This window comes from Anguilla rostrata, chromosome 10 (genome assembly GCF_018555375.3).
Source record: "Anguilla rostrata isolate EN2019 chromosome 10, ASM1855537v3, whole genome shotgun sequence".
Classification (NCBI taxonomy): domain Eukaryota; kingdom Metazoa; phylum Chordata; class Actinopteri; order Anguilliformes; family Anguillidae; genus Anguilla; species Anguilla rostrata.
In genome coordinates, this window is record NC_057942.1 from 25055230 (window position 1) to 25081412 (window position 26183).

The following is a 26183-nucleotide window of genomic DNA, read 5'->3' on the forward strand; positions in this document are numbered from 1 at the left end:
CCAGCATCCTGTTGGCCTACAGCACAGGGCCTAGAACCAGAAAGACTTTGATCAACCATTACACCAAAGTCTTTTTCAAACTGAGCACATTCCAATTTTCTTCCTCCCATAAAGTACATTTGAGTTTTGCTTCCCGAGCTCCTGCAAGAACTCCTATCTGCAGTCTCCTATCTGTAGATATAATAAAAGGCTTGAAGCAGTCTCAGTCTCTCTTCCTTAGTTTAATAAACTGTATTGATTTTCCACAACAAAATACCATGATATCCTTGTCTACAGTGAGCTAAGACAAGCTACCATCTCATCAGTAGGATTTGTCATGGTGCATTACCTTAAGACCAGTTTCTATATCATTACTGCAAAGCTGATCAAGAAGGCCTATCTTATTAAATTACATATCCCAAAAACACACCTCAATACTGCAGAATACTAACATTTTGTACCATTTTTAAAGACTAAAAACAAGACACCCCAGAGAGATACCAGTTTATTACAGGCAAATAATTAGAATTGTCCAATCATTTTTCCACTATTTAACACATCTTGCATGTTTCTCGCAAATATGAAAATGATAAATGATCAAAGTCCACTGATCATTCACAAGGCGTGGTACCTAGCTCATAAAAAGATTCTGAAGCAACAAACAATAATTAAAGAGAGGTGACAGTTTGTGTTCTATATGGGTTTCAAGTTATAAAAAGTAGTTATACAACTGAGAAAAAAGCAGGGTATGATCACTGTTCACCCCTTTTGGACAGTGATCCCAATGGGTCCAAAACTGCCTTCATACTCTCTCTAGAGCCTCCAACATGATGATGCTGTTTCCCCTTATTACCTAGAGACAAAGAAAAACATTAGTACATGAGGTTAATGGAGATATCAGCTTGCAGAATGTTGCAATCAGTGACTTGATTTTTAAATATCACAATATTTTAGGGTTCTACAGTATAACATTACCATTTATTGTACATGTTATCTATTGTGAAAAACAGAGTGCTTTACTGCATGGACTCAATTTTCTGTGGTAAGCAGCAGTTGCACAAATTCTGCTCATCCTCTCTCACTCAACTCAGTCTCCAAGTTAATCTCCCTGTTGACACTCTCAAACAAGAAGGAAACAGCAACAGAAAATAAAAGGCCAAAAAATATGTACAACAGCAAATACATTTCCCATCAGAGCCTAAATATACAGTGAACCTTACTCTGAATTTACACTGTTAGGAATAATCACTGGGAAAACCGTTGAAGACATGCAACATGTCTTATCACACCAGCTGTTATAGTCTCTGGGATGTTACAACTATTAACAAAAGGGCAAAACAAATTCCATCCCACATTTGGACTACTTTTTAGTGAATCCAGTAGCAGTCTAGGCCCCTTGGCACTGAGTGTGGAGTTTTCAAATTTGTACTGTGTATGTAATCAAGTCAGTGTTCCCCCCAGGATTTTCTTCCATAAGCAGTTCATTGTTTTGCAAGGTGCATGTGCAGACACAGCTGATTCTTGGAACTTTACTACAGCTGATTCATCGATGTCCAAACAGAAAAAAAGACTCAGAATGCCCCCATAAATTAACTAAATAATTTTCCTGGAAAAAATATTCAGGAGAAACAATGCTTGTAGTATCTACTGCATATCTGGTGGTTTGAGGCTCATTTGATACCTTGGACCCTTGATGACTTAGCCCTTTAGCCAACAAATGCGTTCCATACTGTATCAGCATAATTTACAGCTGAATCTAGTCCCACCCCCCAATTCCCATAGAGATCCATTCAAATGCAAATACTTTTTGTATCGCTTGTAGGACAACCTGAAAATAAGATATCCAGACTCTGATGATGTTGATAGGTCACAGACATCAGGAAGTCGTGGCATGCAAATGATATGGAGCCAAATAAAAAACATGACTCTTATTTGATATTATGTTAATTTGTCTACTGTATAAGTGAATTTCCCTGTTTCTAGCTTTTCCCCAAACACTTCATTGCAGCAAAACGATCAAATGGTGGCACAGGAGGTCTCAGGAGTGCATGTTTAATTCTTGCTAATTTTCTGACCAATGATTTGCTGTTAAGACCATTAAAAGCTTATTATTTTGCCATTTTGGGCTTGGCCCATTTTTTTGCCTAGGAGTGTATGACAAGCTGACTTAAGTTAAAGTAAATGAGTGCAACCATTAACACTAGGTTCATGCCTGAATGTGAAGAATATGGCAAAAGATGAATGTTCTGCTGACAGTAGTGTCAGGGATAAATGTTTTGAAAGGTAATATAGGCCACAGCTTTACTCATTTGCTTCAACAAAGTAATTCTGACCCAATTGGCCCATCTGCCGCTAAGCACAACTTTAAAAACAATGTAGCAGCATTGCAAGAAATTCAGCAGTTTTGCTGTTCCGATATTGGAAAAAACACTGCAGGTTGTGGGTGGGGTCAAGAAGAAATTAACTATGAGGGGGTTTAAGAGAAAATTGAGGTTCCGCACATGCTGGAACCCTATTTGGGATTGTTCGGATTTTGATTAAAAATTTTTATTTTATTGTTTATTTTTCTGCTCTATAAGCAAACATTGTACAGTAACAAAATTTGGCATGTGATTCCAAGGCCGACATGCAACTCAGGGAAGAAAACTTACCCATATTGACAAGATGATAATGTTAATGTTAAAGGAAGAAAATTAAATTGACATTTATTGGGCCATGACATTTTGAAACATTTGGTTTGTCAAAATTCTTTTTTTTGTCTGTTTCCCGAGCATACCAAAATTGCTTCAAAGACATAGTCCATGATTTGATTTTCATTCATTTTTGAAAACTTTAAATATGTGACGTACTATCACATGCACCAAGTTGTCTATATTCCAAAGGCTGCAAGTCATAAACACTCAAGACAAGATGTCTCTCCTCAAGGACAACGCAAATGCTTTTCTAAGTCATAATGTCCACCATTTTGAACTTGTCGAAAAACCTTTAAAATGTATTAACAGGTATCTTTCACCAGCTTGTATACCGGAAGGTCTTCTAAAAAGCACTAATAAATAAAGTTGGCCATGTGCATTTTAAGCCAATTAAAATGTATATGGGCGTGGCTTATCACAAAGATGCTAATAACTCCCAAATGGTTTGATGCAAATTACCAAAATCACCATTGGGAATGTAACAAAAAAATTTGGTGGCTTTATAAAATAAGTATGACTTCAAATAATTACTTAACCCCTTAGCGCACATGCCAATCCTTGCCCATTTAGGGGGTACCCTATTTAAAGCTTTATAACTCCAGATGTGAACACCACAGAGACTTGAAAAATGGCTTAAATGAAGCAAGACATTTGTACAATTTACAATACTAACGCAGATTGGTTTATATTCATAATTTTGGAAGAAATAAGGTGCCACAAATGTAATTGTCTAGACAAAAAATCAAAAATGAATTTGCACTTTTTTAGTTTGCAATGAAATACTGAGAGATTGCATACAGCAGGTTAAACTATCCATGTGCTGGATCAAAAACTTCTTGACCACAAGTTCATAAAATCTAAGGGCGGATATGTAGAACTACTATAGAATTATGAAGCAAAGACTAAGCAGTGTGCCCAGGGTCTCCAAATCTATCCAAAATGTCTAAATTATGCATTGCAGCAAATCACAACATATTCATATATTTCACTACAAATCAACTGTTTTAACTCAATAAACTCACTTTTGCATCATTTTCAAGAGGGAATTACAAGCTTTCTGTCAGTACAGTGGTCTAAAATATCAAGGGGTCCAGAAACATATCCAAAGTCTCTCCAAAAATGAATAAAATGTTTTTTGTTCACTATAAAGCATATAAATGAGCCCCTTATGAAGGTTTAAGATAAAACATTGCTATCAGATTTAAAAATAATGCAAACAAAGCCGCATGCGGCGATGGGAGGGGTCCAAGCATTGGCACTATCGTGCCCCCTATGGAGAGATTTTAAAATGGTTTTGTCCTCATGATCATATACCTTCACCCAACATATCTACTGAATATCATGATGATTGTATAAAATATTGATGACTTATGGCCAATTTTGTGCTAAAAGACGCTGTCGGATGACTTAGTTGCGTCGCCATGGATGTGTCCTGGCTGCTTGCTGTAAAGGTCTTTACTATGTCGTAACACTTAGATGGCATGTCATAATACTTAGATAGCCCGGCGTGTATGTAGAGCTGCAGCACTTTCATGACGCAACTAAAAAAGGAGTCAGACTAGTGTTGTAACGATACCAAAATTTTGACTTTGATACCGATACCGAAATGATACTTGAAACTTAAGATACTGATTCGATACTCGGTACCTAACAATACTGAAATTACCTTAATAGATCAGAAACGTAATGTCCACAAGGGATGACCTCATTTTCGAATTCACGGTTTATTGACAACCTTGTTTATTAACAACCTTTAAGTTGAAGCCTGTTCAAAATATTAATAAGCATAGGCTTATAGTGTTACAACACCAAACAAAAGAAAAATATATTTCAAAAATTAAACAATTGTAAACAAAATCATCTTTAAACAGGTCTTTCACTTTTAAATATATCTAAAAACAGCATATTTTAATAACAATACAGCATCTTCCTATAATAAAATATTTCCAAATTAGAACACCTATTGCTACTGAAGTGTACCAAGTCGAAGCTTGCGCTGTATCAACGAGCTGAATACACAAGCGCACGTCACCTGACTTGGCTACCTTAGTTGCTACTGCCATCTAGCGAAGATTCTGACAAAGTGAACCTTTCATCAGTAATGCGGCTTTTACATTTGACCTAAAAGTACCGAACGTCGGAAAATTCTAATACCGAACCGTTTCTTTTTTTTTCTTCTCTTTTTTTAAGTACCGAAAAAGTGTGGAGTTATGGCCTTTTAAAGTATGACCCTTTGTTATAGCACCACCATCTGGCCGACATAGGTGATTTGTAGTGCCTGAGTAGTGGGGGGCCATAGGAACCCACCAACCAAATTTGGTTGCTCTAGGACTTATGATTGCTGAGCCTCAGACACTTTTAGCAGAGAAAAATAAGAATAATAATAATCCTAACAGATACAATAGGGTTCCACCAGCTTCGCTGCTTGGACCCCTAAATATTGTCACACAATGCAGTACAGTACCTAAATGTGTAATAATTAACTCTTGTATGTATTTCTATACTCTGCACTCTCGTATGTTTTCTTGTATGAGGATGGGAAACCATCAACATGAAAACCATTTTCAACCGTCCACCACGGTTTGGCAATAGCCCCTTTTCCATTGCAGGGCCGAACGGTTCTGATCACGGAGAGGAACGGTTCCAATGGTGTTTACACCTGGAAACGGTTTGGCGCGGAACGATTACAAACCGTGCCCAGCACGATATTTTCGGCACGGTTAGACAACCGTGCTCAGTGCAGCAGAACCGTTCGGGTGGGCAGGCTTAATGACGTATTCACTGATTGGTTTCACATTATGTCAGTTTTGTGACTCCGCATATGGTCTCTTCATGTCCTCTTTCGTAAGCTAGGTCGGTGGAGAAGCTAATATAAATAAAAAAGCCAATCAAAAATCGTAAGATAAACCCAATAATAGCCATAAGATATACAGCAGTGAAAATGCTTTTGAATAACAAAATAAACGGGACAAAGTTTTAAAAAATGATACCATGTCATTCTACAGTCAATATCTAGGACTAAATATTGAATAAATACATAACCTAACCATTGGTTTTACGCGTACAGATGTCCCTTTTGAGACCGAGTGGTCATATATTGTCTTGGACAACCCGTTTATGAAATATATTTCGTGCATTTGTGATGCCTGGGTACATTCAAAATAGCTGTGCATAATACCACATGTATAATTTACGGCGTTGTCGCCATTTTTAGTACAGTCTGGCTTGATTGACAATTAATCTATTCAGTAGGTGAGAGTATAAGCTTTATAACGATGTATAACATGTCTAATTTTGCTTTTGGAATAGCGTTTTATAGGTCAGTGTAACCAAAAATTTTCTTATCGCATTCACTTACGCATTAAGACGCTGCACGAGTTTTCATAATTTCTTGGAAAATACTATTATTATTGAGGACTTCCGGGCATAGCTAAGACGTATAATTTGCTGATAAAATAAAATTTCATCATTGCTATGCAAGTATGACTGCTCAAAATATTTCAGTTATACATGTTATTTTTGGATTGAGTCTTTAAATAGGTTAGTGGTATTATATAATGTGGATATTTCACACTGTAATGTAAGCGTTAGTCAGTAGTTTTTTGAATGCACCCAACAGTGATGGTCAGTGGAAGATACAATAAAAAGAAAAACCAAAAACAGACCAAAATACACAGAAATCCTCGTCCGTTTCATCAGCCAACGAAACATAACATAAAAACAAAACAGTATGGGGAGTGACGACAACTGGCACATATTACATTCACAACGGGACGCCGTCGCTGATCCATCGCGTCACTTGCTGTCCTCACTAGATACTTCCTAGTCCTGGTTTTAGCAGCCCGACAGTGGAAACAGAAACGGTAACCGTTCCCACGAGTACAGAGCAGCGCGGAACGGCACAGAGTGGCCCTGGTAACGGTTCGGCCCTACAGTGGAAAAGCGGCTAATGTTCCAACTCTCACGTCATCACTGTTGCATGCTTCACAAAAACTATTACACTACTAACGCTTACATTACAGTGTGAAATATCCACATTATATAATACCACTAACCTATTTAAAGACACTCAATTTCAAAAATAACGTATATAACCGAAATATTTTGAATAGTAATACTTACCTAGCAATGATGAAATCTTATCTATGTTCAGTAGATGGAGACAGGGACAGTAAATCAATGATACTCTTCTATTCGCTTCTGTTTTGCTCCAGAAAACGATGTCAGCTAGGCCTATCAACAAACATATGGCTTAGCTATGCCCAGAAGTCCTGAATAATAATAGTATTTTCCAAGAAATTACGAAAAATTGACAACGTTTCGTTAGGTGCAGCGTCTTTTAGTGCTACATGCCTAGATTGCTCAACTCAGACATGTATTGCTCCTGCAACCAAACTAAGAGTTGAAGAGAGAAACTCTGTGTTCTAGTTTCATTCGTAGATGATACACGACAAATACGGAGTTTCGCAGCGCCTCCATTGTTACGCTGGTCATTCATTTAACAAGCACCCCCTCCCTGCAGTCTCATCTGCAACTACACCCCTCACCCATGACCCACTGGACAATAGTGTCTATCTGGGTGTTCATAAAAATAGTCTTTTACCACTAAAAAGTTGTGTTCCATCACAGCAACAAGTAAGCCAACAATAGCTGAAGGTATGCCAGTACAGCTGTGAAAAACGCTGCTCACTGAACACGGAAATAAACAATGACTTTCTAGAATTATAGTGTCATTCTGTCAATATCTGGGACTAAATATGGAATAAATATACAACCTTACCATTGGTTTTACATGTAGAGATGTACCTTTTGAGACTGGGTGGTCATATATAGTCTTGGGTAATCCGTTTGCGAAATACACGCTCATTTGTGACATCTGGGCACCTTCCAAAATAGCTGCGCATAATACCACACAAGCAGTTTACGCTGTTGTCGTCCTTTTTAGTACAATCTGGCTTGATTGACAATTAATCAATCCAATAGGTGACAGTATAAGCTTTCTAACAATGTATGTCTAATTTTACTTTTTGAATAGCATTTTATAAACCTGCGTAACTGAAAGTTGTAAATCATCATCGCTGCCTTACACATTCACTCTGTGTTAGCAGTAAATGACACTGCACCAGGCAAAATGATTTTGATCAGTTTAGTCTAATTTTGACATTATTAGTATTGAGGACTTCTGAGCATAGCTAAGCCATATGTTTGCTGACAGACCTAGCTGACAGTTTTCAGGAGAGGAAACAACAAACTGATTCTCTGTCTCTGTCTATCTACTGAACACAGATAAGATTTATTTGTCGATAGGCAAGTGTTACTACTCAAAATATTTTGGTTATGTACGTAATTTTTTTTATTGAGTGGGTTAGTGTAATTTTATGATGAGGATATTTCACAATGTAAGGTAAGCTCTGTTGGTAGCGTGTTGTGTTCATGTACTGGATGTGATGTGTGCTTTGAACAATGCCAAAATGTGGTGGACCATTGAATATTGTTTTAATGTCGTCCCATCCCCATACAATACATTACATACGGTAGAGTACAGAAAAACATACGAGAGGTAATGATTACACATTTAGGTACTGTACCATATTGTGTGATAATTTTCTTGCATTATTTTAAAATACAATAATCAATGTTTCATCTTGAACCTTCGCATATATATGCTTTATAATAGACAAAAAGCATTTTATTCATTTGAGAGATTTTGGATGTTTCTGGACCCCTAGATATTTTAGACCACTGTACTGATGGAAAGCTTGTAATTCCCAAAGGAAAATCATGCAAAAATGAATTTCTTGAGTCAAAACATTTGATTTGTTGTGAAATACATGATTATGTTATGATTTACAGCAATGCATAATTTATACATTTTGGACAGATTTGGAGACACTGGGTACACTGCTTAGTTTTTGCTTAATAGATCTTTAGTAAACTCCACAAAAAAAGTTTTGAAATTTGTGTTTGGTCAATCAGATCTGTTGTCACTGTATTATTAGCATTGTATCATAATTGGAAAGCCTGTTAATTTCCCTTTACAATGATGTCCCATTTGTAACGATCATGCATTTGTCGGATGAGCAGCATAGCTATTTATGTGGGTGGGGTCCCAAGTGAAATGTGGCAAATTTCCCTGCCAATGTCAAACAGTGCATTCTCCTGTTGGTATTGACTATTGTTTTGAGTTGTTTGGGGATTGGATTATTGAACTCTATATCAGTAACAAGGAACAAACAAGACATATTGGTAATTTTACGCTTTGTTCATTGAACAAACAGTCAGGAGCCTCAGTAGCGGGTGGAAGAACCATACGCAGCCACAACAGCCTGGCACCTCCTCCTCATGCTGGTCACCAGCCTGATCACGCGTTGCTGTGGAATGGCATTCCATTCCTCAACCAGGATTCGTCGCAGGTCAGCCAACGTGGTTGCATTGGTCACTCTAGCACGTACAGCACGCCCAAGCTGATCCCACAAGTGTTCAACTGGGTTGAGGTCTGGGCTGTTGGCAGGCCATTCCATTCTCTCTACTCCCACATTCTGGAGGTAGTCGGTGATAACCCTGGCTCTGTGGGGGCGAGCATTGTCATCTTGGAGAATGGGGTTAGTGTTGTGGCTGCGTATGGTTCTTCCACCTGCTACTGAGGTATAATGTTTTAAATGGGGTACCCCCTAAATGGGCAAGGATTGGCCAGATTTGCCACGTGCTCAGAGGGGTTAAACTATTTTTGAGGGCTGGAGGTTGATAGCTAATGTGAAGTAAAAATTACGATCCATTTTCTTACAATATAGTTTGCAATCCATTGCCTTCATTCCTAACTAAAACATCCAATAAGGAAATACATTTTTCATCGTAACCCAAAGTAAATTTAAGATACTCTTTTCTGGTGTTCAAATACTCATGAAACTCCCTTACCAAGTACCCCCTTTCCAAATGAAAAATAAGTAATCAATGTATCTCCAGTATGTTTTGATATATGGAGAGAAAGGATTGCTAGAGTAAATGAAATCTCAAATTTTACCCATGAACAAATTGGTGTAATAACGAGCCACAGGAGATCCCATGGCTGTACTTCGACATTGTAAAGAATACCTATCTTGAAAAATAAAATAGTTCTTGGTCAATATATCATTCGTCAATGACAACAAAAATTATTTCAGAGGATGCAATTCCTTTCTCAGAGAACCAATTCCAGAGACAATCAGACAGATTCATTAAGTCCTTATGTATTTTGGGAAGGAAATATAAAATAAGGCAAATTGGATGCTGCTGATTCATGAATTTATGAAATTATTTATATTCATTATCATTTATTGGCCAGATTGTAAGGCACATTTGAACAGTTTTAATTTTGGCTCCAAATGATATGGTAGGGTTTGAATGTAGAGGAACATAAACCGTATTTTCTCTTAATTGTCTCAATTTCCTTACCTTATTCTGAACCACGATTGCCCCACCTTTATCAGCCTGACAAATTATATCATCCATGTTCAACAGCTTAAATAATGCTTGTCTTTTGGATTCCAGGGTTTAGGGTTGGGCCGATGTAAAAATTTTCAAACCAGTTTGATATTAAGCCAAATACCGGACCGGACCGGTAATACCGAATTTTACCCCTAGGTGACTCAGCCGCTCCAGAGTGGAACTGTCGGCTGCAAAAATGACCCGGGTGAGGTAATGACATTCTAAAACCATTGTGCAGTACTTAAAATGCCGGAAATCAACCTCACAGCGATCTCATCTATGATCTGTAGGCAGTGTTGTGCTTCACTTCGGGGGCTTATTCCGCTCTTACAGCTCGTTTCCAGCCCAAACCAACAAAAAGAGCGAAATTTAAAATTTTTTGTCAGTGACATTTTCTTCTGACGTCTACGACGGCGATCGCGACCACAACATTTATTTTGCCTTTTTGCTCAGCCATTTCCATGGATAAAATTGCATTTATTATTATTTTCTGTTAAAACATTTCATTCATATCCAGGGAGATAGCCAACTAGCTACTTGAGTGGCATCAATTGTAAAGCGCTTTGGATAAAAGCGCTATATAAATGCAGTCCATTTACCATTTACCATTTACTTGCAAGTTAGATGACGTGTAGCCATTTACTAATACAATCGCATTTCAGGCTGGACAATAACCCATTAAACCAGAAAAATTGCTGAGTTGTCTTAGAATCTTTATCACCAAAGAATGTAGCAAGGCTGGCTGCATCGGCTTAGCAACGGACGCTACAGTCTATGGCTGCAACGAAACTAAGTACGGTACAATGGGTATAACAACTGTCTTAGAATGCAATTGCATCACCCGGATCATTTTAGCAGCCCGGATCAAAATAGGCATGACAGAACATAATGAGAGCCCATGAATGAGTGTAGCAGCACCTCTTTCGTCTTCGAATCCAAAATGTTGCCATATTGGCGCAGTTTTCGTTTTCTTTGACACAAAACTCTGCCATGCCTCGTCTTGTCACCCCAAAAAACACATGAACTTTCTAGTTAACAACACACCGTGCGCATCGTCTTCCCCCCAACCACATTTGATTGGTCTACTGAAATTTCATCTCCTTGTTGCCGGCCTCGGCGCTAAATTGCGCACGGCATGTCAATCTTTTTTTTTTTTTGCACTCTGACACTAGTGGCTCCCCTGTTGATCATGTTGTCATATTTCTTATTACTAATGAAATACAAGTTGGATTTAGCGCCGTCGGCACAGGTTTCTGATGTAGGCTACTTTTAAATTTGCCAGAACGTCTCATAATAATGACAAATGCCGGTTCAGTCGGTTCGCATAAAATCGAACCGGTTTAAGCTCGTGGACCGGACCGGACCGGCAAAACCGGAAACCGACCCAACCCTAATTTGAATACAATCTCTCCTTATTTTTAGTACATAAATCCATCACCTCCTGCTCCACAAGACAGCAAAAGGTGACCACCGATGCATTACACCTGTGGAATAAAGGTGCTTTAAGGTTCAAATTGTTTTTTTACCTAAAGGTAAAACTGCAGCTGTGGCTCACTCGTGGTCTCATGGGAGGTGGCGTTTCTAACTTAATCCCTCAGATAACAAGACCAGGTTAAAACCTAGTATATGGCTGGACCTAACGCACGTGATCCGGTCGACCAATGGTGTAACTGCATCACTCAGTCACAGACATTCGCGTTTGTAGGGCTGGCCTTGCTGTTGCGGTCCAGCTAAAAAGCTTTAAGTTTGACAAGTCTATAAAACTTAAAACAGTTCCACCCTGGAAGTAACTGGATCTACTTTCTTACAGCAAACAAAAGAGAGACCACGTGACAACACACCATTCTGATCTGGACTAAATTGAATGTAAGAAATATTAATCACGTTGTTGGTGTCCCATGGTCTGCTAGTGCTGCACCTTTTCTTCCCCCTCCTTGTCTTTTGTCTCCTTTTGTTGATCGGTGCAAGAGAGGGTTCTTTGGTCACAAAAAAAAAAAAAAAAGGGTGGTCGATAATTCTGTGTCCATGCTCAAGCCCCCTGTGCAAGGCTCCAGAGTGCGACCATTTCGGTCGCACATGCGACCAAAAATCTGTCAAATGCGACTAAATATTTTCATTGGTCGCACCGGTGCGCCTGACATTTAGCAGGTTTGTCTCTGTGTGCATGTGTGTAGCGTTTTTTTTTTCCCCACCCGCATTCTGCGAAGACCCGCCCCTACTCCGCCTCTGATTGGCTCTGACTGTGATATTCTTTTTCGCTGAATGCGGGTGGGGAAAAAAATGGAATGTGTGTATTAGTGATGCGGGGATCGCAGTTATACCCCCGGGCACAGAATTAACATTCTGATTAAAAGTGGATGGGTTGTGAAATAATACATCAAATGAGGAAAATATTAATTACATTCTCTAAAATGTGAACATATTTTAAGCTACATTTTTCGTCAGGCACAAATTAGCAGACTAGACTCTCATTGCGCCAATTGCGGCATCCATTTGTCTTAGAGAAAATTAAAAATTTTAGAATTTCTAGAATTAAAAAAAAAAAAAAAAGGAAGAACAGAAAAGTTCATGTGGGAGCGATTTAGTGAAATACTTAACCATGACGAGTCAAGTGCTGGGTATGTCATATGCAACAGCTGTGAAATAACAGTAAAGTGTGATCAGGTATTAGGGCCACATTGAGGGGAAAAAAAATCAGATTTCGAGAATAAGGTCGTAATATTACGAGAATAACGTTGTAATATTATGAGAATAAAGTCGTAATTTTAGGCTATGTGGGGAAATTTCAGAAGAGCAGCCTGCCGCCTGCGTTAAAATGAGGAACGTGGAGCATCTTGTGAAGTTATGCTTTAGTATAGGTTTCACAAATAACGAGATACTCAATCTTTTAGCACATCAACACCACGTTATCATAAGTAACAGGATTTTGGAAAGATTGTGCAAGAAACTTTCCAATTCCGAAAAAGGGACCACATGGACTTGGAGGAAATTGCAGGCTCAGGCTGCCATTACTGTCCTCTTGCCCGTTTTGTTGGTTGCTGGTAATATATTTTCCTAAAAACTATTTTATTCTCGTACCATTATGATTTTTTCTCGTAAAATTACAACTTTCTTGAAATATTATGACTATTCTGATTAAATTACGACCTTATTCTCAAAATCTCAGATTTTTTCCCCCCTCAATGTGGCCCCGATACTCCATCGTAGGGGTGCGGGTCTCCAAATTGGAGAAAATAATTCATTCAGGTGGGTGGCGGGTGGATGATGCGATTTAGATGACGTCAGAGCCAATCCGCACATCACTAGTGTGTGTGTGAAACCTCTTTTTTTTTTTTTTTTTTTTTTTTTGAGTTATTTGAGTTTGATTTATTTATTTGAGTTTGTCAAGCACTTTAAACATCAGCACTTTTTAAGTTTATTTTTTAAACAATTGAGGTTATTGCGATTTATTGTTTGTGCTGTGATTTAAATAAAGAAAAAACATTTATCTGCATCTTTATTCCTGTTTACAATCATTTACATAATGTGTTAAGAAATTACCAATGTGTATGGGAACTGACAAAAAAGGTAACGCTTAAAATGTATTATTGCGGCACCAAAAGGCGCGGTGAAAACTTTTGGGTGCACCTAAATTAAAATGTTAGGCGCACCAGTGCAACCAATGTAAAAAGTTAATCTGGAGCCCTGCCTCTGTGGACGCACTGGAGGAGGTCAGTCTGACACATCCTGTGTTCGATTTGGTACTGCCCGTAAGCCATGGATACACCCGATCATCCCAGTTATCACGGGTATCACGTTGATATTTATTCATCTTCCTTTGTTCCAGTTCAAGTCTGTAAACACTGATCTTCTGATCACAGCCTTCCACAATGGATTTCAAATGATCATTAGACATCTCTGCCATTTCTTTGTGTAAATTGTCAATGCCCATATGCACTTTGGCTAACTTTGCATCCTCATTCTCTACAACAATTGGCATTAAATCCAACGAGCACGAGTTGCGCATCATTCCTGACAAAAGTCTACATCGTCCGTTCAGATAGTTGGTTCTTTATTTATACATTCACCCATTTGGATCCTTCCATTAAACCAGTATTGGGACAAGAATGTACCATGAAGCAGGGATCTTCAAGTGTGATAATGCTTATACACCACTTGAAAGTAGGGCTGGGCAGCAGAGGCGTCTATCTTCCTCTCTCAATAGAATACACTTCAGAATTTTACACCTTTACTTGCCTTTTTTGTTTTCTGCACACTTGTTTTGTTAACCAAAGTGACCAGTTTTTAGCAGACCAATAGAAGTTTCGTTCTGCTGTCAAATGAAAAAGAGAAGAAAAAGTAATACTGACCACCATGCCGATAGAATTCTGTTGCCCTCCAGAGGCCATCTCCAGACAGTCATCCATAACCAGGTTCATGAAAGGGTCAAAGCCACGCAAGATTCCCTGCACATGGCGACCACCATTCAGTTTCACTGGAGGGATCAAAATTGGGAGGGGGGGGGGGGGGGGGGGTGGAAAATAGGTTAAGACATGTAAAGACTAATTACACCGAACAGTTCATGCTGGCACACACAATCCCTCATAAAATGGTTGTTTGGAACAATGTGTGGCTGTCGGTCCCAAATAGGGCACTTTGATAGTCCTCAAGGGCAAAGGAATTCAATGTATTGCTGATATTGATAAATGCCTTTCGCCGATTTAAAAGAAACATATCATCATAGCAAAAACGCTTTCATACACTTAATGCAACTATTAGAATGAAGTATATATATTTTTTGCTCTAAACCACAGGCCCATGACCAATGCTTTATGAAACTCTCTGTAAATACCTCAAATATCCTTTGTTGCACATAAAAAATGTCAAGGCCAATAAAAACATGCAGACTTAAACTCCAGGCGGAGAATTATCCCTTTGAGGTACCAACACTCACCAATATTACTGTGCATCCCTGAAAATGATTAGGCTATAGAACGTTAGTGACAGATGAGCTTTGAGAACCTTTATTCTATTTGTGTTTGCCTGTGACAGTGTTCTTGTGTATTTTATTTTTTTATTAGACAATTTCACTTCAAGCAAAGTTTGGGATTGCAATATATTTTCCTTTTTGAGAGCAAAATTAATAAAAATCAGAGCTTAAACAGTTAAATTTCAACATACTATTTCAATAAATAATCCAACGCCAGGGATTAGATTATAGATTAGAATGACATTTCACCGTCAGACACAAATCCCCTCGACTGGTGGAAAGTCAATAACAAGTCAGGGTTCCCTCGAATGGCAGCAAAATGCTATTTTTCCATTCCTAGAACATAGGTGCCATCTAAGAGTGTCTTCTCAGCTGCTGGTCTCACCATTAGCAGGTTCCTCATACCAGAATTATCCCAGAACACATAGACATGCTCATATTCCTTAAAAATGCTTAGGTATTAAGATAGCCTATATTCCATGACCTATGTTGTTCATGTTAGAGCTATATGTTACAGCCTTCAGGAATACTGCTTATTAGCGGTCTCTTGTTGGTAGTCTCATGGTACTCTATTTTCTATTTTAAGCCTTACCTTTTTTGTGTGCTGCACATCAAGAGACCTACTTTACAAAGTTGTGAACTTGCCACTAGCTACAAACAGCCTACCGACCACTTGCACTATGGATTACAAATTGCACTATTGAAGAGATTGTGTTCTTTTGTTTTTTACTCATTATAAGAACATGTTAGCGGCTAGTGTTGTCAGAAAGACAAAAAAACTAATAAAGTGGTTCACTTGTTCATTACAAAGTTAAGCAACAGCCTAATATGTAGCATTAATAAGCAATACTTATAGTTCTCCAACCCAGTGGCAGTTCTGCCAGCTTGTAATAAAAGTCAGTAGCCTTGGTAACACTGGTGATCTTCTATTTTGAATGGTTTGTGATTTATACATATTTTTTTATGGGGGGGGAAAACGATTGATTATTTAATTTAACATTCAACATGCATGCTCACAACTGACAATTGAGGAATCGACAAATTGTTCACATCCCTAGCCAATTGTCTCCTGTTCCCCACTTATTAACTTAAATCGTGTAATAGTATAATGCACCCACAAAATGTTACAGTGCAGGCCAAAAGTATTAGGCTACCAGTGATTTTTCTTAGGTAGAGAAGAATTGACTTAAGAAATGCACATTTATTAAGTGACAAATTAAAGTATAATTCAGCATATACTCTACCCTATACTACTTGAAAACAAACGTCTCACCTCAACCTGGTTACCCAATATATCCAGTTTGGTTTTAGGTCAAAATGGCCTCACAGCACAGTTATTACAGATAGCTAGATAGCCAACAGTTGAAATATATTTTAAAAAGTGGCTAAAAACCATAAACTTATAGTCAAGCTATAACTAGACTAGCTACTCTCTATACAGTTACTCATGGACATCAAGCTATGACATTACCACTATTGGTTTGCTTGCTCTTACAAAGTTCCACTTCATTTATAGTCAGACTGATGCACATTCATTTAGAACAGTGATTGAACTTTTGCAGGAGCTACTCCATAGTCAAATGTATATGGAGAAATAATACACAAGTTCCAGCCAATCAGAACAGAGTGTTCAGCCAAGCCATTGTATGTTGGTATTGTGGGTGTGCAACATGTGTCATATCTGACACTGACTGTGTACTGACACAAACTAAGCATTAAGACTTTATAATGATGGGAAAATGTTGTTATCGTTGATATAACATTACATAAGGATGAGAACAGACCATTCAGCCCAACAATGCTTGCCATTTTCCAGACTAAATTAGTGCTCTGATTACCTACAGACTAGATAGTATCTAACACTATCAAACCTAGTCTTAAAAATCCATAGAGTTACTGCCTCTACTACATGACCTGGCAGGCTATTCCACACATTGACTACACTGCGTGAAATTTTTTTTCCTCATGTCTGTATGGAATTTACTTTTTGCTCATTTCCATTTATGTTCCCTTGTTTTACCAACAGAACTCAACCTGAAGAATCTCTTGTAGTTCCTTTTGTTGATACCCTTTATGAATTTAAAAACCTCAATCAAATCATCCCTGAGTCTCCTTTTACTAAGCTTGAAGCATCTTGATTCTTTCCACATAGCTTTTATCTTACATACCTGGAATGAATTCGGTTGCTCTTCTCTGAACTTTTTCCAGAGCCTCAGGGTTTCCGCCAGTGTATTGCAAGCCCGGCAGCCCACTGGGCCTAAGTTGACCCCCCGCCGGGCCTAAGCATCGGGGAATCTTTTTTTTTTTTAATGTATTTTTAAGATGTTTTTAAACTACAGTTACAGTGGGGCGGCTCGGCTGGAAAGCTCACCAGTGACATCTGTCGGTTAAAAAGTGAACGCACTATAGGAAAACAGCAGGTCTGAGATCAGTGTTCTTTACCTTCATTGTGCGTAGTGACGTTCAACACTTGACACTTCCAACTAGCACAAGCTAAAGTTACCTAGCAAGCGTCCATTTCTTATTAGGCTAACTAACCTAGTTACAAACTGTGTTATCACTTCAACTCGTTGGTAAGTACATTCTTTTTATATTAACTTAAGCAGTGTGTAGGTAACATTAAACTAGTAGCATGAATGTAACGTTCGATACATTGTAACATTACATGACTTATTAATCGCCATAGAAATAACAACTTCACTTGTTTATTAATAACGTTAGCTTGTTGACACTGATGTGCATGACAACGTGGTCATTTAGCTAACTTAGTTAGCTAGCCAAACAGTCAGTAACACAAATAGGCTGCTTCCTTTGTGACATTTAGAGATAATGTCAAGGAGGAAAAGTAAAAGCCAAAAAACCTTAGACAGTTTTTTCAGACAGCCAAATACTGGAGGTGATGGCGATGAGGAAGAGACTGCTAATAGGGCTGTCACTTTTTCCCCAAAATGACATTCAAACGAATTCCAATTAAGATGGAATTTGTTCTAATTAATTTGAATCTTTATGTAATCTGATAGCCTACTCTAGCGGAACGGACGCAGATAATGTACCCTAATTTAACCTCTTAGCGCAAAGCCCCTAGTGGTCGACACGCCAGCGTGCCGAGATTACTAAACTCAGATATTCAGTGCTACTGCAACCAAAGTACGAGTTAAAAACAGAAACACATTGTTTTAGTTTCATTAGTAGACGATACACGACAACTATGCTGAATACCGTGTTTCTCGGCGCCACCACTGTCGCTCTGGTCGTTCATTTAACACTCACCGCCTCCCTGCAGTCTCATCTGGCGATTAATAAGTCATGTAATGTTACAATGTATCGAACATCACATTCATGCTGTTAGTTTAACTTTACCTAAACACTGCTTAAAGGAGTAACATGGTGGTTGAATGTGACACTTGCCAGTTGTCTTTAGGCAACAACAAAACAAATGTGCATAATTTTTTTTATTATTCAGTCATTTAAATGTATTTTAAAACATATTTTTCTAAGCCTAAATTTCCCACTATAAAAGTTCACCCAAACTGTCTGGGCATGGTAATGAGAACTGTCAGTTAGCTATGATTGACAGACCGTGCCCCGTTACCATAGCTACTTCCATGATACGCGCTCATCTTGGGAGACTGAATTTTCACAAGCTAGCTAACTTAGTATATCAAGTATCGACAGCTAGGACGTTGACTGATATCCAATAATTTTTGCTAGCTAGCCAAGTTAAGATAAAACCACAACTGTAATGTCTTTATGAAAGCAAACTACATAGCTAGCTAACGTTAGCTAGCTATAAATTAATATAACCAACCAGAGATAGTCTAATGGTCCTTAAAAGACACTCTAATAAGTGAACCTAACGGTAGTCAAATATTTGCATTGTCTTGTCTGTAAGCCAGCGGCACAAACTATGGGTCACGAGTTATCCATTTAGAATGGGCTATCACAGCAATCCGACTGACTGTAGGGATGGCAAAACGTAGTTTTAGAATGTCGCCAGCAGTGTATGCGCGTGAGCTCGACAATACATTTCTCACAGAAAAGGTAGTTTGTCGCCTTTATTTAGTTCATTACAGTGGTGATAGAAGTGACAATAATTAAGTGGTGCTGTGCGGTTACGTCCCCTGCCTCTGCTTGCCTGGGTAGTGCAGGTGGAGGTAGTTGCTTAATTACTTAATTGCCTGATTGCTTCCACCTGCCTGTGGCCCAATATAAGCCCAGTAGTATGAGGCAGGGGAGAGATTTTCTTTTGGGTCTTGTGATTTGTGTGGAGAGCTTTGGTTGTGTCAACTTTGTGGGTTTTTGTTTGTAATTTAGGTTAATAAATGTCTGGGTTTGTTTTTAGATCAGTTTCTGTTGTTTTTGATGCATCTGGACTTTGTTTGTTGCGGCCAGTCGAGCCAGCCGTAACATGTACGGTTGGCCTTTACTGATCGCCATACAAGGTTAATGTAAAGTAGCTAGCACAATCGGACAGCACTAACCCATAAAAATGTACTTGGAATGATACTTGCTCAATCGAACGGTAAATCTGAAAAACATTTGATTATATTCAGCGGCACCAAAATTTTCTTTCACACCCTCAATAAAGGGCACAAGTCCCAGTAGATGATTGAATTAAACCTTTTAAAGTTACATATTTTCTGAAATGTTATCGATTCCGGTTGGCAGTGAGTGAAACTAGGCGATCTGAGCATATAGTTTCTATGTAGGCCTAAATTACGTCAGAAGGATTCAGCCTTGTTGTTTGCTACCTAAACTTCACTTGTAGCAGGACGGTGTGTCCAGTCAGATTTCTTTACGGGGCGTGGAAAGGGGAGTGGTTACTGTACTTGTGAAGCACTAAGTTGATAACATTCTCAACCGGCTGAAAATAGGACGATAAATTTAAAACGCATATTTCTCCAAAAATACAGAACGGACATATTTAATATGCGTTCACGTTTTAACCAACAGATGTTGCTGGGGTGCTTTCCAACCGAGCCGCCCCACTGTAACCGAAGTTTAAAAAATATTAAAAATACATCTTTTTTTTTTTTAATTCCCCGATGCTTAGGCCCAGCGGGGGGTCAACTTAGGCCCGGTGGGCCGCCGGGCTTGCAATACACTGGCGGAAACCCTGAGCTTTATTATAGATGATTCAGGACAACTATGCCAAATATGGAGTTTCGCAGCGCCACCATTGTCTCGCTGGTGGTGCATTCAGCAAGCACCCACTCCCTGCAGTCTCATCTGTAAATACATCCCCCATGCATGACACAATGGACAAGTGTGTTTCTGGACATGCATGAAAACATTCTTTTACCACTAAAAAATCGTATTCCGTCGAAGCAAAAAGATAAAGCTAACAATAGCCGAAGGTATGCCAGTACAGCTGTGAAAATGTTGCTCACTGAACACTGAAATAAACAAGAGTAATTTTTCAAAAATTATAGTGTCATTCCATCTGCCAATATAAATATACAACCTTACCGTTGGTTTTACGCGTAGAGATGTCCCTTTCGAGACTGAGTGGTCATATATTGTCTTGGACAATCCGTTTGTGAAATATACACGCATTTGTGATGCCTGGGTACCTTCTAAAATAGCTGTGTGTAATAGCCCTTTTTAGTACAGTCTGGCTTGACAATTCATTTATTCAGTAGGAGAGAGTATAAGCTTTCTAACAATGTATAACATGTCTAATTTTGCTTTTGGAATAGCGTTTCACTCTGTGGTAGCAGTAAAAGACACTGCACCTGACAAAACGTTGTCAAAGATTTTTCGTAATTTCTTGGAAAATACTATTATTATTGAGGACTGGGTATGGCTAAGCGATATGTTTGTTGATAGACCTAGCTGACATTGTTTTCTGGAGTAAGACAGAACCAGAATCTGCTGCTGATGGTGGGCCTGACGAAGCCACTGTGCGCACTGAAGAAACCGCACCAGCTGTCAGTCTCACCCGGTCCTGGCTTCAACCTCCCATCCTGAACTCCATCATATCGCTGGGAAGATAATCCTCCAGTCTAAAATGAGCGCCACACACAACCGCATTTTTTGTAACAGATACAGCACTGAAGTCCCGTCTCTTCACCAGCACAAAACGAGCCCAGGCACAAAAGCAAGCACTGTTCCTTTTCCTGTTAGGAAAATTGTGTGCTCGATGTCCTGACAGGCTGGAGTTTGTGCAACCTATACAAACACAATAATTTACCATGATGATACACGGTGAAATGCAATATAAAACTACTGAAAAAAGACCAACTCACTATATCGCGACTGCTCAGACTCACTACCACCTACTACTGCACATTGGGCTAAGGCAGGCAGACTCCCTTTTATTACGTAATAAGACGTGATGTTGGAGAAAAAGGAGTTTTTAGGAGCTTTGCTCAAAACGGCCACTATTTCCTCTGAATTTGTGCCCTTATGTCTTGTAAAAAGTATGAAATCCTGCATTAACTTTTCAAATGGTCATTTTCAGACAAGGTTAATAGTGTTTTTGAGAATCGATACAGTATCACAACTTAATATCGTAATTCTCAAGTGTATCGATACTTTCTTACACCCCAGTTTTAAATGGGATTATTCACAAATGCTACAGTATAATTCCACAGAAATGGGGTATAACATAACAGGACCGCATCTGTCATGAACAAGTGTCAAAACTTTGAGACCTTTTAAATTTTGGGGGAGATTCCTATCCAAATTTTCATATTTTTCAATTGGCATCTATTGGATCACATGGAAAGTTAAAGATTATTAAAAAATGCTACAGTAAAATTTCACAGAAATGGGGTAGGATGTAGACCAGGACCCCTTCTGCCAGGAACAAGTGTCAGAAGTTTCTGAACTTTTACATTTTGAGAGAAATTCTTTTCAGACCTTCTAAATTTCAGGAGATATTCCAATCCAAATTGTAGCTTTTTTTCCCACTCAGCCTGCATTGGATTACATATTTGGGGTGGGATTATTTGAAAACGCTTCAGGAATATTTAACCTAAATCTGGTCAGTCCTACTTCAGGACCCCTTCTCTCATAATTAAATGTCAAATTTTGAGACCTTTAAATTTTGAGGAGAAATTGCTATCTAATATGTCCATTTTTCAATAGGATTTTTTGTTCATAGACAGTTTGGAGTTTTATTTGCATATGGTACAGTGATATTTCATCCACACCATTTCAGATGTACATTATTTCCTCTCATACACACGCAATGTTGAGACGATTAAATTTTGAGGAGAAAATAAAATGCGTGATCTGATCTTCCCATATTAGTCTTAAAAGACATGTGAAATTAACAAAATAAAAAATAATTCAAAAATAATAATTTCACATCACCACCTTTGTTAAATTTCTCTTGAGCCATATCTCACTTTTAGAAGCAAATTATAGCCTTTGCAAACAAGGAAGACCGCGAAACCATCCAATCATATAACGCAACCGATTTAAGGTAAAGGGGTGGAACCCCCCCCCAAAATATGATTGGCCCCCCTGGTGCCCCCCCAACGCAATTGGGCTAGAGTACTGTCAATCTGATAACGCCCAACGCCATTGGATCAGAGTGCCGTCAATCGCTGCCCGATTCATGCAATACATCAGACCGGCAATACGTCATCCAGAGTAGGCTCTCATCACCACGCCCCTTTTGGGGGAAAACAATACCGCGTCCCACATATACGGCAACAGCGTAGAAAGAGGAAGTTGAAACATGTCTAAAAACTTCTACTTTAAACAAACCGCTTTAAATTAATAATGCTATGCCGAAGAGTTGCTGTGTAGTTGGTTGCACCAACAATAAATCCAAAAACGCTGATAACTTTAATGAATCGTGATTTCAGGGTTCCAAAGTAAAACAAAGAAATGACAGACTTCATCCGTTTCCCCCCACCGAAGACAGACCCTTTCTGTTTCAAGTAAACTCAGCAGTTTTCACAGTGCCAGAAAGCGAGCATCGCATGTAGTCCCAACAACCAAAAAGAGTACGAAACTCTGCAAGAAATCCAATGAGGATGGAGGAACCTCCGTTTGTGAGCCACAGCATATATTACAAGGGAAGGACAGTGGCAGTGAGCCTGGTGTGCGCTCATCCGCTTTGCACAATCTAAAGCCGCGTTTCCACCAAAATTACCCGGAACTTTTAGTCCCAGGAACTACTTTTCAAGGAACTAAAAGGTTCCTTCAGCCCTTGGTTGTCTGCGTTTCCACCGCGGTCTAAAGTCCCGCAAAGATTAGACAAATTAGCCCACTGACGTATGAAAAAGCGACGTTGTCCTCGGTCCATCTGTCCTATGATTTCTTCTGTAACCCCATACTACCACCAAAGTAGCCTACATTATTTTCTAATAACCGGGACAGTCCGGTGGGGTATATTCCACTTATATACAACAGGCTACCAACAACGCGGCTCAAAACTAGGCTACTGCGCCGCATAATACAAGTTTGATTTGAAGTTATTATGAAAATAAATTGGTTTGCCGCTTCATATTTTCAAACATGGCGGGTAATGGCGGAAAATAAATACAACACAAATGCTGCCAGTACTCGACCAATCAGAAATGTTCAGCGCTGCAAGCTCCACCCAAAAGGTTCCTGTACTTTCGGAAAGTACTACCCCCCGAGCAGGAATCTTTTGGGGGGTAAAATAAAGCCCCAGGAACTACATTTAGACCCTAGTTCCTGCGGTGGAAACGCAGTGAGTTCCTCAAAAGGTTCCTAGTTCCGGGGTATAGTTCCTGCGGTGGAAACGCGGCTCAAGTTTGATTTGAAGTTATTATGAAAATAAATTGGTTTGCGGCTGATTTTTAAACATGGCGGTTGAAATAAAACACTGAAAGTAGTCGACCAATCAGAAATTTTCAGCGCTTGCGCCCCACCCCAAAGGTTCCGGTACTTTTGGAAAGTACTACCCCCCGAGCAGGGGGTACAGTAAAATAAAGTCCCGGAACTAAATTTAGACCCTAGTTCCTGCGGTCGAAATGCACTGAGTTCCTCAAAAGGTTCCTAGTTCCGGGGTAAAGTTCCTGCTGTGGAAACGCGGCTTAATTTGTGGGCTTTGTAATCTGAGTAGTACAGCGACTTCATGATTTTGAAAGTCGTCCATTGTGAGCCCGGTATTATAAGTTGTCCTAAAGACCAGGAAAGCATTACAAGTAATCAACATTTGAGGAGAAATGAGAGAAAATGTACTCATTTTGCCGCGTGGGTTATATTACAGAAGCTAACGTTGTTGGACACATTGAACGGGTGTGTGGTAGCTATCGATATGTTATTCAGGTACTTACGCGAAAGCTTCTTATCCATGAATCTAAAAAGAAAACGTATGAATTCAGAACATTGAAAACATCAAAATATGCCAGCTAGCCCACCACAACACAATACCCTGAACTCATTAGTGATTTAAGTAGCTAATAGTGTCTTATAATATGCCAGCGATCAGTAATTATTTAGTTGGTTGCTACCTAGACTATAGCTAAACATGGCCAAAATCAATATGAATCTCACGAACGTTATCAAGGCTACGGAACAAGCACGTTGTCCTAGTTAACACTAGGTTAAGTTGAAAAATATAGAATGGACTATCTTGCTGCAATGAAAAACAAATACTCACTTCTTTAGCTCTGGAGGGTGTGCTTTACTCATTTTACTTTGCTTATTTTTTTTTTTTGGAGGTAACACTGGCTACAGGTTTGATATCACACTGACCATGCGACTGGCACAACTGAATAACCCGGAATAACTACCTCCTAATTCGCCGCCTTCTTTTTTTAAAATGGCGAATTACCATAGACATATGTCTTTGCGAATTACTACCACATGTCTATGGTTACGACCGTTCCACATTTCATCCCCCCTATTCTCTTCCGGGTTACGTTGCGCCGTAAAATTGGGACGGATCCAGAGCCATAGGAAGAGAGAGTCGCGTCAACTCCGTCCACTAGAAGGGGAGGATGGAAAAATTAAGTTTTGGATGGGCAGGAGATCAAGTGGCAAGAGACATGGGAGTCTATGATAAAGATTTTGGCGAAACTGTGGTGTGGCCTGTTAGACCTGTCTGGGAATAAGAAAGTGTGGGTGTTGATCTGGAATTATTTAAGATTAAGCACAGTAATAAGAATGCTGATTTAGTTAGCGAATACTATAAGCTATTATAGGTAAGTATAAAGGCAGTGTTCAGATTTTTACAGATGGATCAAAGGATCCGCAGACAAATGCGACAGGGGCTGCAGTTGCTGTGCTGTGCCTAGTTACCAAGTGGAAATTAGCAAGAGAACATCGGACTGTTTAAGTGTGTATGCTGTTGAATTGTTTGCCATATTGATGGAATTAGAATGGGCTGAACAGGGTAAGTTTAGAAAAATTGTAATATGTAGTGATTCTGTGTCGGCCTTTGCAAGTATTAAGACAGGTACAGCCAGAAATCACCAGGATCTGCTGTATGAAATCTTGTTTGCCAATTCAAGAGTGGTTAGGCAAGGGGAAAGTGTTACAGTCATGTGGGTCCCAGCACATTCAGATATCCCCGGAAACGAGAGAGCAGATGCGTTGGCAAAAGAAGCAGTCAAAAAGGGAGTTGTTGAAATCAATATTAAGTTATCAAAATCAGAGGGAAATATCAATAAAATGGCCGCAGCACTGGGATCAGGAGAGATGGGGGAGACATTTACATCTGATACAAAATAGAGTAGGCAGTGTAAGAAAGAGGGGAGGAAACGGAAGAGAAGAGGTCGTAATAACAAGATTAAGAATAGGACACAGCGATTTACGCAGCACACTTCATGTTATAGGTAAACATCCAACCGGTCTTTGTGAAATCTGTCAGGTACCAGAAATTGTAGAACACGTTATCATTAACTGCAATAAATATAGGTCGGAAAGGAAGGACATGATGGAGGAGATGGGAAGATTGGGGATAACAGGAGCAGCATTGGAGAATGTACTGGAGTGTGGTGCTAGTGGGCAGGGGAGGAGATGCTTTATTAGCTACCTTCGGAGAGAACACGCTACGTAATGACCAACGTTACACTTTGGTCGTAATTTGGTAAGTCGCAACATTACCAACAGGTGACGTTGTGACAGCATTGCTCTATGGTCGCAAA

At 39.2% G+C, this 26183-nt stretch overlaps 1 protein-coding gene across 1 annotated transcript; it reads right to left on the reverse strand.

The window, feature by feature from the left end:
• Window positions 1-471: 471 nt before the first annotated feature.
• Window positions 472-24855, reverse strand: snrpg (small nuclear ribonucleoprotein polypeptide G). The gene is made up of 4 exons (XM_064297721.1): window positions 24695-24855; window positions 24369-24391; window positions 14486-14610; window positions 472-832 (listed from the first exon to the last, which is right to left on the reverse strand). The coding sequence occupies exons 1-4, from the start codon at window positions 24724-24726 to the stop codon at window positions 782-784; spliced, it is 231 nt and encodes a 76-aa protein (XP_064153791.1). The 5' UTR covers window positions 24727-24855; the 3' UTR covers window positions 472-781.
• Window positions 24856-26183: the final 1328 nt, after the last annotated feature.